Source organism: Bombus vosnesenskii, unplaced genomic scaffold (genome assembly GCF_011952255.1).
Source record: "Bombus vosnesenskii isolate JDL3184/JDL3185 unplaced genomic scaffold, Bvos_JDL3184-5_v1.1 scf7180000014973, whole genome shotgun sequence".
Lineage (NCBI taxonomy): Eukaryota > Metazoa > Arthropoda > Insecta > Hymenoptera > Apidae > Bombus > Bombus vosnesenskii.
In genome coordinates, this window is record NW_022883749.1 from 1 (window position 1) to 12787 (window position 12787).

General features: G+C 45.8%; 1 protein-coding gene and 1 long non-coding RNA gene across 2 annotated transcripts; one reads left to right on the forward strand and one right to left on the reverse strand.

The window, feature by feature from the left end:
• Nucleotides 1-1461: 1461 nt before the first annotated feature.
• On the forward strand, nucleotides 1462-4069 carry LOC117240829. The gene is made up of 2 exons (XR_004494799.1): nucleotides 1462-1502; nucleotides 3299-4069. It is a non-coding gene; the product is annotated as an uncharacterized LOC117240829 (long non-coding RNA).
• A 3941-nt stretch (nucleotides 4070-8010) lies between these two features.
• LOC117240828 lies at nucleotides 8011-11155 on the reverse strand. Its single transcript, XM_033506859.1, has 3 exons — nucleotides 10659-11155; nucleotides 9735-10580; nucleotides 8011-9454 (listed from the first exon to the last, which is right to left on the reverse strand). The coding sequence occupies exons 1-3, from the start codon at nucleotides 11153-11155 to the stop codon at nucleotides 8011-8013; spliced, it is 2787 nt and encodes a 928-aa protein (XP_033362750.1).
• Nucleotides 11156-12787: the final 1632 nt, after the last annotated feature.

A 12787-nucleotide genomic window follows, 5' to 3' on the forward strand; every position in this document is an offset into this window, starting at 1 on the left:
CTGATGCTAACACAAATAGCATTGTCGTAATTAAATATTTCTAAATATTCATTTTTCATTTTGAACCCGTAGAAACAATTTATTATATATACTATTAGCTAAGTAATTGCATATTTAATTAAGTCGAAATATAAAACTTAGTTATTTTAATAATTTAAAAAATAAAAAACTGACAAACATTTCAATTTAATTTATGGTTGGAACAAAAGACAGTTATTTTTCATTAATTGAAATATTGCAATGCAGAGTACTTTCGAAAATACGCCGAGAGTATTGCTGATGGTGAAACGAGCGTTGCTTCATCGAACGCAGCTAAAGAAAACAACATCTATGTAGTTGGTGGTACGATGCCTGAAATAGGGGGCGCTAAATTGTACAATACCTGTACTATTTGGGGTCCCGATGGAACTTTGATAGCAAAACACCGAAAGGTAAGTAATATATTCCTTTATGGCTTTGAATTTGAAAATATTGGGGTGAAGAAAGGGACTCTATCTAGGAATAATTTAGGAATATACATATGTACATACGTATACTATAACCAATTCTATAATTTACGGTTTATAAAATACGTTATGATACGGGAAACGCCCATTTTTGTTGTAATGTGTAATATAAATTTTTCACATACTTAAAATATTATTATACTTATTTTTTCTCCCTTTTAAACATTATTAAATGATCAGATTTTTTAATAAAAGAAAGTGATAAAAACGCTGTCAGTTATTAAATAAAAAATAATTAAAGTTTAGGAGTTGGTAACTTTGATATTAAATTACAAAAGTTGCAGCAATAGAATTAGCGACTACATTTTTATGTTATTAGGTACATCTATTCGACATCGACATTCCTAATAAGATTACTTTTCGAGAGAGTGATTCACTCAGTCCTGGTAACTCCCTAACGACGTTCGATGTGAAGGGCTGCAAAATAGGTGTTGGCATTTGCTATGATATTAGATTCGAGGAAATGGCACGCATTTATCGGAACAAAGGTACAGTAACTTAATCGATCAATACTTAACTAGCAAAAAATTAAGTATCTTTCTTAAATATATTCTATATAAAATTAATATAATCTGTAACTCTGTATAAAAAGAAGCTTAATTTAAAAAACCAGTATATTTGCTGAAAATGAAACAAATAAAAGAATTAAAAGCACAATAAGAGGACTGTCCTCGCATATTCAGAAATGATGGAATGTGAACCGTGCAACTACGAAGTTAATTGGTATTCGGTGGCTTCATATTTCCTGCTTCTCTGGGTTAGGTTGCCAAATGCCGATATATCCAGCGGCATTCAATATGACCACTGGACCACTGCACTGGTCATTACTTCAGCGTTTCAGAGCGAATGATAATCAATTATACGTTGCCTGCATATCACCGGCTCGTGTTCCTTAAGCAAGTTACGTCGCATGGGGACATACACAGTTGACCAATCCCTGGGGAAAGATTCTTCACGATTTGGAAACTCAAGAGAATATGGCAGTCACCGATATCGGTAATTTACAGCTTAAAATTAAAAGCGAGAGATCCATGATGTAATTAATTTTTAGTCTCGTTAATTTATCGATTTAGCCATCTTCCTCTGTATTTGTTGAATTTATTAGTAAGCATTACTTATTACTTCGTATGCTTCTTTTTTCTATCAGATCTAAAAGTTGTTGAGGAAGTAAGGGCTCAGATACCTACATTTTCTCAGAGACGTACAGATTTGTACGACACTGTCTGTAAGAAGGAGTAACTCTACACTAAAACAGAAAATGTTTTTTATAATATTTCTACTACGATATCCTTTTTTTGTGAATTATTACTAATTTCTTATCATTTGTACTAAATGAATGACTCAATTAAGAAAACCAAAACGTTATAAATAATAATCTGTATATCTTGTGTATCAACATGTAATTGGATATTATAATAATATAGGAATGCTATAATAATATAGGATAATAATATAGGAGAATAATAATATAGAGAAAAATACATGCTTTTAAACACCTTTAATATCGATCACATAAATTGTTATAATTCACAATGATTACGCATACATAAAAGACCCCTTGATAGTAAAATTTACGATCAAAAGGCAAGTACGTATCGTTTAACAACATTTAATTTATAACACCTTTTAAACATTTAGACAGATTAACACATAACACTTCTTATATATAAACATCAATTCGAAGTTATCAGCTTGGAGAAATTGGTCGATTAATACCTGTAGATTGTCTGTCCCGATGAAAGACTTAAAGAGAGCAAAAACATGATAATGCCGCTAATATAATATTCCTTCTTTCTTGTATCTGTCTGCCTCTCAGGTCGTTTTACTAATTACAATAAGTAATTTCGACTTCTTTGCGCTCTCTTTTAACGCATTCGAGACCGAAAGAAATTCATATCAGTCAGTAGGCAAGGGTATAATATACATATTTTATATATAACTTATGTAGTAATGTATATATCATGTTAATTTCATATTTTTTTCAATATAGAATTATTATATATATATATATATATATATATATATATAATACATAAATTATGTACAGTTATATATATATATATATAACTGTACATAATACATTATAGAATAACATAGTATATAATTTTATATTTTAAAAATATGAGGCATACTATTTAAGATTGTCATCGATTTAAAATCAAAGTATGAAAAGGATACCCTGGAGAGAGTAAAACACAGAATCATTCTAACTAAACATTCAGATCGTACCGACACCTAGGTATCGTTTTACAATTAAATCTCGGTCTCGAATGGATTAAAATGAAATACATACTTGCAGCTTCAACATCTTCAATATCGAGGAGATTCAAACTTTACAAATAAAAGCGGCCTGTTCCCCTTTCCACGACAGACTCTCATACCATATCCGCTCTTATCCAGGCTTTTACTTGAAACCAGCAATACATTCATTTACAATTTAAATTTACCCGGATCATCCACTGAATCGTCAGCCCTTTATAAACATATAATGAACCCAGAACATGTGCCTGTGCCCCTGGTATCGATGTTCGGCTTGTGATGTTCGTACCGGAACCTTCGCACAATTTCAATTTGTTACGCGTGAACATCGATTCTTCCAAGGGTCACAGCTTTATGCGGCTAAATCCTTTAGAACGATTAAAATGATACTAATGATATGGTATTTTTTTTACAAAGATTTAACATATCCATCAAATAGGAAGTTTCGTGCTCTCCTATTTTATATTAATTATAAATTAATAAGTTTTATATATGTTATTTATAGATCTAATAAATTTTGTATTGGTTTACAGCAGGTGCTCCGGGTATAAACAGACGACAAACGAACAAATAGAAATTCAAACTATTGTCGTTGTTTAACTCGCATGGGACTATAAGCTCGAATTGGACTTAAACGTTACGATCGTCGAGAATAATTACTATATGTACCCTGTACGACGGGCAGAGAATCTTAAGTTATTAACGGCAATTCCTTTGTGCATAATTCAGGTTTATTAACAACCTGTAATGGATAATCATCGATGAACTCTTTTTGAATAAAGTTCACATTTATAAAGCAAACACTATAAAATACGACAGGACAATTGTAATCGATAAATAACATTTTATTAGGATATTATAAGAAGCTAAGATATCGAGGTACATTAAAATTGAGTCCGCTGCGACCCTCATGACATTTAAAATCCTACGCGTATATTGAGTAAAGTTGTTATATTAAATATAATCATATTAAATACAAGCTCGTCCGCTGGATTCCCAAATTATTTGGTTAAATACTTTGAATACGAGAATACCGAGTGTTAACAGTAGTAAATCCTCTATATGGTATGTTTACTTTGCTATCTTGAATAGGTAAATAACATTTCACTTTAACGCATTTAACCAATATTAACATTTAACATTTAACCAATATTATACGCATATGCACATAATGTTACTGTTACATATAATGATATATACGTAGATATACACGTTAATTAAATCCTCTATATGGTATTTTTATATCAGTATCGTAAACATTGTAAACCGGAAATCTTTTATTACACACGTACATATACAGTCAATATTATTGTTACATATAGTGATACATACGTTGATCCACACATTAATTAAATCCTCTATATAGTATTTTTACTTTGCTATCTTGAATAGATAAATAATCTCGAATATAGACATACAGGTACACTTACGTTGATATACACCTTTGTACATTTGTTTTGCCATTTTGTTTCGCCTTTCAGGAACGATATGTTTGGAAATGATATGATATTGAAAACAAATAGGCCATTAAACGAGAATGGATGGATTCAAACGGAATTAAGTGATCTCAATTCCACAGCTTTGGCGGCTGAACGTGTTTTCCTTTCGAACGGTTTGCTCGCGTCAAATGGTGCAAATTTCAACAAGTACCCACGTGTTTACTATTAAATTCATTTATTTCTTTTTTATTTATTTATTTATTATCTTTTTGGCTCGGTTATCTTCGACGCATTTTGCGTATTTCTTGAGCAATTTTTAAGGTATTATTTCCTATATTATTGAAGAAAGTAATGATTTTTAGATTACCAATAAAAGGTGGATTTAAATTTTATACAAATTGGCATACATTGGCAATTGGCATAATTTAAGGAAATTGGCATACTGAGATGACAAATTACTGACATTCCTTTAGTATGTTATGGAAAATTTGTAAAGGTTTAAAAATTGTTGGAACACTTTGCATGGAATATATATTCTATATAGAATACGAATTCTTTCTCTTTATAAAATAAGGCGTTTCAATTTGAATTCATTAAATGTTGTCTTAAATATTCAATTTGAAAATTCTTTGGAGAAAATCGAAGAAGATGTAGAACTATTTTTTAATCGATAAACGCTTCAAGAATTGAGAACCACTGACCTAGGGGAACTTGATTAATCGAGGGATACGAATAGTTCCATGATATTGCAGAAGCCATTTACTGCGTTCCCCTAATATGATTACATCGATAAAAGAGAGGTCACTACTTCTTCGCCATATTTCATACGTAAAAATAAAAATGTTATATCAAAGCAAAAAAAGGAGTCACTTTTTTTTTTTTTTTTGGACCAGATCGCCATGTCATTAAATCGAGCACAATAATTAAATTAGAAAATTGAGACACCGATTAACACGAAACAGCCACCGTCAACCGAATCTTATGGACGTCTTACAGATTAGAGCGTTTCATTTACTTGAAGCAAAACGAGGATTAACTCGTAGCAACTGAGCAGTAGCTCAGTGCCGAACATTTATCTTCGTTCTCGCCAGTACGGGGAGTACAAAAAGGCGATTTGCGAAGTCAAATTTGTGCATCAAATTGAGCGGCTTTTTCAACAAATCGAAATTCGAAATGTTGTTAAATACGACTTATTCGGAGACAATGAGGCGAAAATGATTATAAGATTCCATGAAAATATTATGTTAGATGAAAGCTGTTGGTGCCTATTAGTATGGTCCTTCTGTAGTATACACACGTATAATAGAATAATAATAATTTACTACGAGTAAAAGAAACATTTATACGTATCCATAGGGCTTTCGATTTATGAAAATTGAAAAGAAGATATATTCCATTTGGTCGTCGATTCTATTTAAATTCGTTAGTATTCGTTCCAGTCACGTCATTAATAAAACATTTTTATTGATAAGCTACCTAACAAAAAGACCTTTTTGTCACCCCAAATTGCTTCAAAAGGAAATCCCTTGTCAAACAAACCATGTTCCTTGTACGAAAATCTAAAAAGGATTTTCCAAGAAGATGTATTCAGTAAACCGTGGCTTGTGACTGGTGAGTTTGAAAAGAGTTGTTGAAAGTTAATATTCGACCAAGCTCTTGTGACATCAATCACATCTCAACCTACATCAGTGATAATACATCGACACCCGACCTTCGGACACTTTTGGACACATCACCACCTTATCATCATAGCATACACCAAGGCTGTGACGCACCTCCGTCCACATCAGAGATAGGATATGGACCCCCGACCTTCGGACACTTTTCTACATCATAACCTACACCTTTTTTTTTTTTTCGTGGAGAAATCCTCACGGATACCCGCTAGCGGGTAGTGTCGGACTCTTACCGACTAAAACTCCACGGTGGCCTGTCCTGACGCCTGAGTCGAGATGCACCCGGGATCTCTCCCGAATTACTACCGGTTACCCCCGGGCGTCTATCTCTCCTTTCGTCGAAGGGAGGCGTCCTGCTCTTCTTGGACCGCTAGGGGGGACCACGCCCCCTAGCGCCTCGCTCCTGCTGCGTCATCCTGGGGACCCCGTCCCCTGACGCCTCTTCCTGGTTCTTCGCGCTTCTACGGTGGCCGCGGCGGCGCCGGTGGCGGCGTCGCGCCCCTGTGGCGCGTTGTGTTCCTCGGGTGCTGCGATGTCCTGGACGGATCGCGGGCTCGTTCCCGGTTTCTTTCTGCCCGCTCCTTCGCCAGCATGACCTGCTCGCAGTAAGTGCGGATGGCGGCGAACTCCTGGCGCCCTCTGAGCATGGCCGCGACGACCGCTTCGGGGGCTAAGCTCTCGCCGATTTCGAGTCGTAGGACGCGTCGTGGTTCCGCCCACGCCGGACAGAACTCCAGCGTGTGTTGCGCCGTGTCCTCCTCTTCCTCGCAGTGGTGACAGATGGACGTCGCCTCTCGCCGAATCCTTAGCAGGTACTCGCCGAATACTCCGTGGCCGGTGAGCACCTGCGTCATCCTGAAGGTCAGCGGCGCTCCGCCTCGATCCCTCCAGGCCTCCCAGTTGGGAAGCACGGCGCGAACGGCCCGGTGCGGCCGCACGGCGTCCTCCTGGATCAGCTGCGAGCGCCATCGTTCCCATGTCTCCTTCCTCGCCTCCTCCCGGATGTTCGGGGCCGGCTGGCTGGCGGTCGATGGCGTCGGGCTCCTCTGGTGTTCGTATACGCGTTCGAGCGCCAGGACTTGCAGCTCGAACGGAGGGGACGCCGCCAGCACGGTCGCCGACGCGTACGACGTCGTCCTGTAGCCTCTCGCTATGCGGATGGCGGTCGTCCTCTGCAGCCTCCGCAGCAGTGTCAGGCTGCGGCGACTGGCCGTCAAGCTTCTGGCCCAGACGGGTGGCCCGTAGAGGACTCGGGACCGAACTACTCCCTCGTAGAGTCGGCGGACTCTCGATCCTGCTCCGCCGATGTTCGGTAGGAGGCCGCACAAGGCGTTGGCTGCGGCCGTCGCCTTCGGGACGAAGGTCCGCCTCTTCTCCGCCGATGTTCACCGACAGTCCGGGAGGAGATGTTCCTCTTCGTCGCTGGTCGAAGAACCACAGTGCCTCGCATTTGGCCGGCGACACCGTCAGGCCGAGCCTCCGAATGGCGCGTACCGCGCACGCCACGGCGTCCTCCGTGCGATTCGCCGTGTCGTGCCACCACCGTCCCCCGGCCAGGACCAGGGTATCGTCGGCGTAGCACACCATGCCTGCTCCCGGGGGCATCGGACATCGGAGGACGGAGTCGTAGGCCGTGATCCAGAGTATCGGTCCCAACACCGACCCCTGCGGAACGCCGCGCTCGATCCGTCTTCTTTCCTCCCCGTTCTTCCCGGCGTAGACGATGTATCTGTCGGTCAGGTACGCTCGGATGATCCCTACTAGGTACGCCGGGACCTTGAAGTGTCGCAGGGCTTCCACGATCCTGGCTCAGGGGATCGAGTTGAAGGCGTTGGTGACGTCGAGCGATGCCGCCACCGCCATCCCTTCTCGGGAGACTTTGTCCTCGGCCATGGTCTTCAGCCTCTTCACCGCGTCCACGGTCGAGCGGCCGCGGCGGAATCCGTATTGGCTGTCGTGCCATCCGGGCGTCCTCTCGGTCATGTGGGCCTCCAGCCGGGCGGCGATGATCCTTTCGAGCATCTTGCCCACCTCGTCCAGCAGGCATATCGGCCTGTACGCGGACGGCGAGTCCGGCGGGCGGCCCTCTTTCCGCAGCAGGACCAGCCTGGCCGTCCGCCATGTCCGGGGCTAGGTGTCCTCCTCCAGGCATCTGGTGAACAGGTGTCGCAGGCGGGGAGCCATGGTGACGATCGACTCCACCCACGCTCTGCCAGGTATTCCGTCGGGGCCCGGCGCCACGTCGCGGGATGCCGTCCTCCTGGCTGCTTCGAAGAGTTCTTCGTCGGTCACTCGCAGTTCTTCGCTCCATCCCGTTGCGGTCGTCGTCGTCGCCGCCTCCTCGTCGTCGTCGACGGAGGGGGAGGGTGGCGCCGGTTGGCTCGCGTCCGTGTCTTCCGGCGGGAACAACGTCCCGATGACGTTGTCCAACAACGCCGGATCCATGTCCGAGGTCAGCGGGGGCGCCGAAGGTCGTAGCTTCTCCGTGACTATTTTGTAGGGCCGTCCCCACGGGTCGGATTCGACCTCCTCGATCAGTTCCGTCCAGCACCGAGCTTTCGCGGTCTTGATGTCCCGCTGAAGCGTGCGTCTCGCCTCTCTGTACTCCTCGCAGCAGCTGGAGATCTCTTCCTCGTCGCGCGTCAGTCTGCGACGACGGGCCCTTAGGAATCTTCTGCGGGCCCGAACGCAGTTCTCTCGCATCTCCGCGATCTCCGGAGTCCACCAGTACGTTCCCTGGTCGCGTCCACCCCCCGGGACGGAGCGTGGCATCGAGGCGTCGCACGCCGCGGTCATGTATCTTCGGAGCTCCTCCGCCTCCTCGTCGATGCTTCCCTGCTCGGTCGTCCGTCGGGCGTCCCAGCTCCAGGCGGACACGATCGTGGCCGCCCGTAGCATCTCCTTGTCCCTCTCCTTGAGACGCCATCGCGGTGGCGGGCGGCGACGGTTTTCTCCCGGTCGTCGTCGTCTCCCGGCGTCGTCTTCGGCCCCCAGGGCCACCTCCATCAGTATGTAGAGGTGATCGGACAGCGTTTCCACCCCCTCGGCCACTCTCCAGTCGTGAATTCGCCTGAGCAGCTCCGGGGTAGCCCACGTGATGTCCACTACCGAGGATCCTTTCCACGCCACGCAGGTGCTCGCCGAGCCCCTGTTCGCCAGCAGGAGCCCCAGACCCGCTGCCCAATCGGTGAGCATTCTTCCTCGGGAGTTGGTCCTGGGATTTCCCCATTGCGTCGAGTGGGCGTTGAAGTCCCCGAGGACGAGTACCTGGCGGGGGAGGCATCTTCCGATGCACTCGCCGACTCGATCCACGAAGTCCCCGTACGCGGCCAGGTCGATGTTCGGGGAGACGTATACCGCCACCACCGCTGCTCCCCGCCACTCGACCGCGACGAAGCCGCTGCCACGGTCCAGCAGGACGCCCGAGGCTGACGTCCACGTTATCCCCGCGGATCCGTCCAGGTCCCCGATCCAGTTGGGCGAGTCGGGAATGCGATGCGGTTCGGCCACCGCCGCCAGGGTGACCTCGTTCTCCCGGATGGTCTGGAGGAGCAGATCTTGCGCTCTTCTCGACCTACCGAGGTTGCATTGCAGCAGGCGCTTGAATTATGCGGTCACCTCCATGGCCTCCTCCCGGCCATCCGCCGCTGCTGGTTCGGCGGCGCTTCCTGGTGTCCCTTCCGCGGCTGCTGCTGCTGCTGGTTGGCGGATCGGTCTCTTCCTCTTGACTTTCGGGGGGGGGGTGCATGCCTCTCCGCCCATCCTGTGATTCGCGGGCGCCCCGAGCGACTCGCACAGGGAGCATGGGAGCGGACGCGGGACAGTCTCTGGCGCGGTGTCCGCTCCCGCCGCACCTGTAGCACAGGTGTCCTCGGTCTTCGCCGGATACGCAGGTGGCGCGTACGTGCCCCAGTTCCAGGCACCTGAAGCACTGCAACGGCCGCTTCGGGATGGCCCTTATCCTCGCGGTTGACCAGCCCAGGGCTATCTTCTCCGCCTGGGCCAGCTTGCGGGCTCCTGCTGCCGGACACTTGATCCATGCCGACTCGAGGCCGCCTCTGGTGGCGCCGATCTCGCCCACCTGCACCTCCGCGCTGCCGCATCCTGCCGCTGAGACCAGTGCTCTTCGCAACTCCTCCTTCTTGACCGAGATGTCTATCCCGGTCACGCGTAGCTCCGCCATCCTGGTCGGTGTGGCGATTCTCACCGCCGTCGGGTCCAGCGTCTCGGCCAGACGCGTCGCCAGTAGCGTCGCCTTTCCCCTGTCCTTGTTTCCGGGGACTTGGATTATGATGGCACCCGTCATCGCCTTCTTCATCTCTAAGCGCTCCATGCCGAGCTCCGATAGCGGGATCCTCGTTCTGGCTGCTTCCAGGGCGTCGGCGTACGACATCCTCGCTCCCTCGTTCAACGTCAGGGTCACCGCGGATGTTCGCGGCGCGCGAGGGGGCGTTACCGCCTTGGGTGTCCGCGGTGGTCCTTTCTGCGTTGCGGGGGCGCTCGCTTTCGGTGCGCCTGTAGTCCTGCCGGGCTGGGGCTGCTGCCGTTGTGCTCGCGTTGGTGGTGGCGCGGTCGATCCTTTTCTCGCCGCCTCTCCTCCGACGGCGGCGGCTGCTGTCTTCGTCCCGTTCGTCTTCTTCCCCCTTCTCCTTCTTTTCTTCTTCGTCTCTGCCAGTTCCCATCCCCCGTCCTCCTGCTCCCTTGGGGGCGACGTCGTTTGGGCAGCGCGGGGATCGACGGAGCGGTCCTTGCTCGGTCGTGCTTCGGGGGTGTGTTACAATCGTGTGCCCCCGAATCGTTCCTCCACGGTCCTGAGAATGGAAGGTCCTAGTTCTCGGACTACTCTTTCCAGGGCGTCTAGACGCGTCCTGTCGTTTCCCCCTTCCCGCGGAGGACGGACGTATTCGGGCGTCGCGTCGGTGCATCGCGGGCACTCGTGGACGCGTGCAGCCAGTCTCCTCAGTTCCTGGCGGAGGGCTGCGTTCTCCTCTTCCAGCACGGACAGCCTCGTGTCGGTGTCTCGCGCTGGCCTCGTCCTCCTCGAGGATTCCGTGTTCCAGGCGGCGGTGATGTAGCTCGCCGCGTTCTTCAGGGATCTGATGTAGGTCCCCTTGAGGTTTGACGACGTCGTCGCGACGTGCATTATCTCGGACACGTGCATCGTCAGGCCCGCGCTGATGTCCGCTGGGGAGCTCGTCCTCATCTGCGCCTCCAACTCTTCGGACACCTCCGGGGTTGTTGCTGCTATTCTCCTCCTCTTACCCCTGGACGCCATCGAAGCCTGCGACGAGCGCGAGGCGATCGAGGCGACCGACTATCATAACCTACACCTAGCCCCTCAACATCCTAAAACCAAAACGTATATAAACCGAGACTTCACCCAGCTCGGGCAGTTCTTGTTCCTCTTCTAGTTGCTGTACTCATACAACCCCTATTCTCCGGTTCGGTGTTATTTTGTGTTTATAATAAAGTTTTATAAAGGAAAATAAGTAGTTGGGTTACGACTCAGCCTTCTTACTACCACCCAAGTACCAACTTTACGTGACATTTTGGCGATCCGTGCCAGGATCCATCAACTTCAAGAAAACGAAATTACGCATTTCGGCATACGTGCATCATTGAAGATTGAGGGATCAGCGGACCTCTGCAGATCAGCTCACTTTGCGTGAAAACGACTTCTACGGAAAGCGGACTACGGTCATCACCAAAATTGAAACTGGTCACGAAAAGAAGAATATTCAGGTAAAGAACTGGATTCTTTTAAATATTATCGTACTCGTCGCAATAGCTTCGCTAGTACAGACTCCAACAACAGTACAATAACCACTATGAGCAAAAAATCAGAAGACACATCTTCTGTTAGCCCTATGGCTACTGGTGTGGATCCAAGTATTCGGGCCATACTAGACGCTATGCAGAAGCAGAACGAAATCAAGTTAAGAAAACTGTTAAAGGAGACTATTAAAGCAGCGACTAGTCGGAGTTATCAGGGTAGTTTAGTTTCTAATAATTTGAACAAAAGCTTGGAGAAAACAGACGTTACTGTAGGAAATGAAGAAATGGTTTTGAAAGAATTTTCAAAAGAATTGCAGTCTAATGTAGAAAATTCTTATGAAAAGAAAGTATCAATTGACACCGTTTCACAGGATTATATTTTCATTAAAACAGACCTGATGTTTGATGTCAATAGCTCAACAGAATACCAGAAAGAGTCTGTGAAACGAAGGAAAGAAGATATTCGTCACAAGATACTCAAAATTTACAAGAATGGTTTGACAAAAAAAGTAAAAGTTTAGGAGAAGCAGAAAAAGATCATAACAAGAAGGATAATATTTCAATGAGAAATATTTTGGACGGCGATACAAATAAAGAAAACCAAATTGAAACGAAGGAATTAGAAGCAGTTAGTAAATCAACTGCTGAAAATGATACAAAATCAATAGACAACGTTGAACAAAATATATCATTAGAATCCATACAAAAAGCAAGAGATAATGCTTACAATAATGAACATTTGCTTATAGAAGAAGACCAAATGATGACAGCGAAAAATGCGTATGACACTACAGAATCAAAAACTTCAGCAGATCTTATGTCGAGAAATTTAGATGCTAATACACAAGAGAAGTCTTTAGAGAATAAAGATGACAAGAATCCATCTCCATCTATGTTAGATAGTAGTAAACGGAGCAGTCGTTATAATGTTGCTGCAAAGCCTGCTACTTCGCCAAAATTTGAAGAAATTGTTTATAATCAAACCAGACAATCAAACACAAATAAAATTTTGCGAAGCGCTTTAAAGACGAAATTAATCGAAGACAAGTCTGAAATAATTAATAAACAAAAGGCATCGGAAAATGTAGAAAATAAATTTGCCAAAGAAGAAAAAAGAGGTGTTAAACAAAAA

Bases quoted from the DNA above. Each gene is read 5' to 3' on its own strand.
- LOC117240828 (XM_033506859.1), bottom strand. From the start codon at position 11,155: ATGGCGTCCAGGGGTAAGAGGAGGAGAATAGCAGCAACAACCCCGGAG. The intron at 10,581-10,658 runs GTAACACACCCC...GTCGCCCCCAAG, and splicing joins CGATTCGGGGGCACACGATT to GGAGCAGGAGGACGGGGGAT. The intron at 9,455-9,734 runs GTGCGGCGGGAG...CAACCTCGGTAG, and splicing joins CGAGGACACCTGTGCTACAG to GTCGAGAAGAGCGCAAGATC.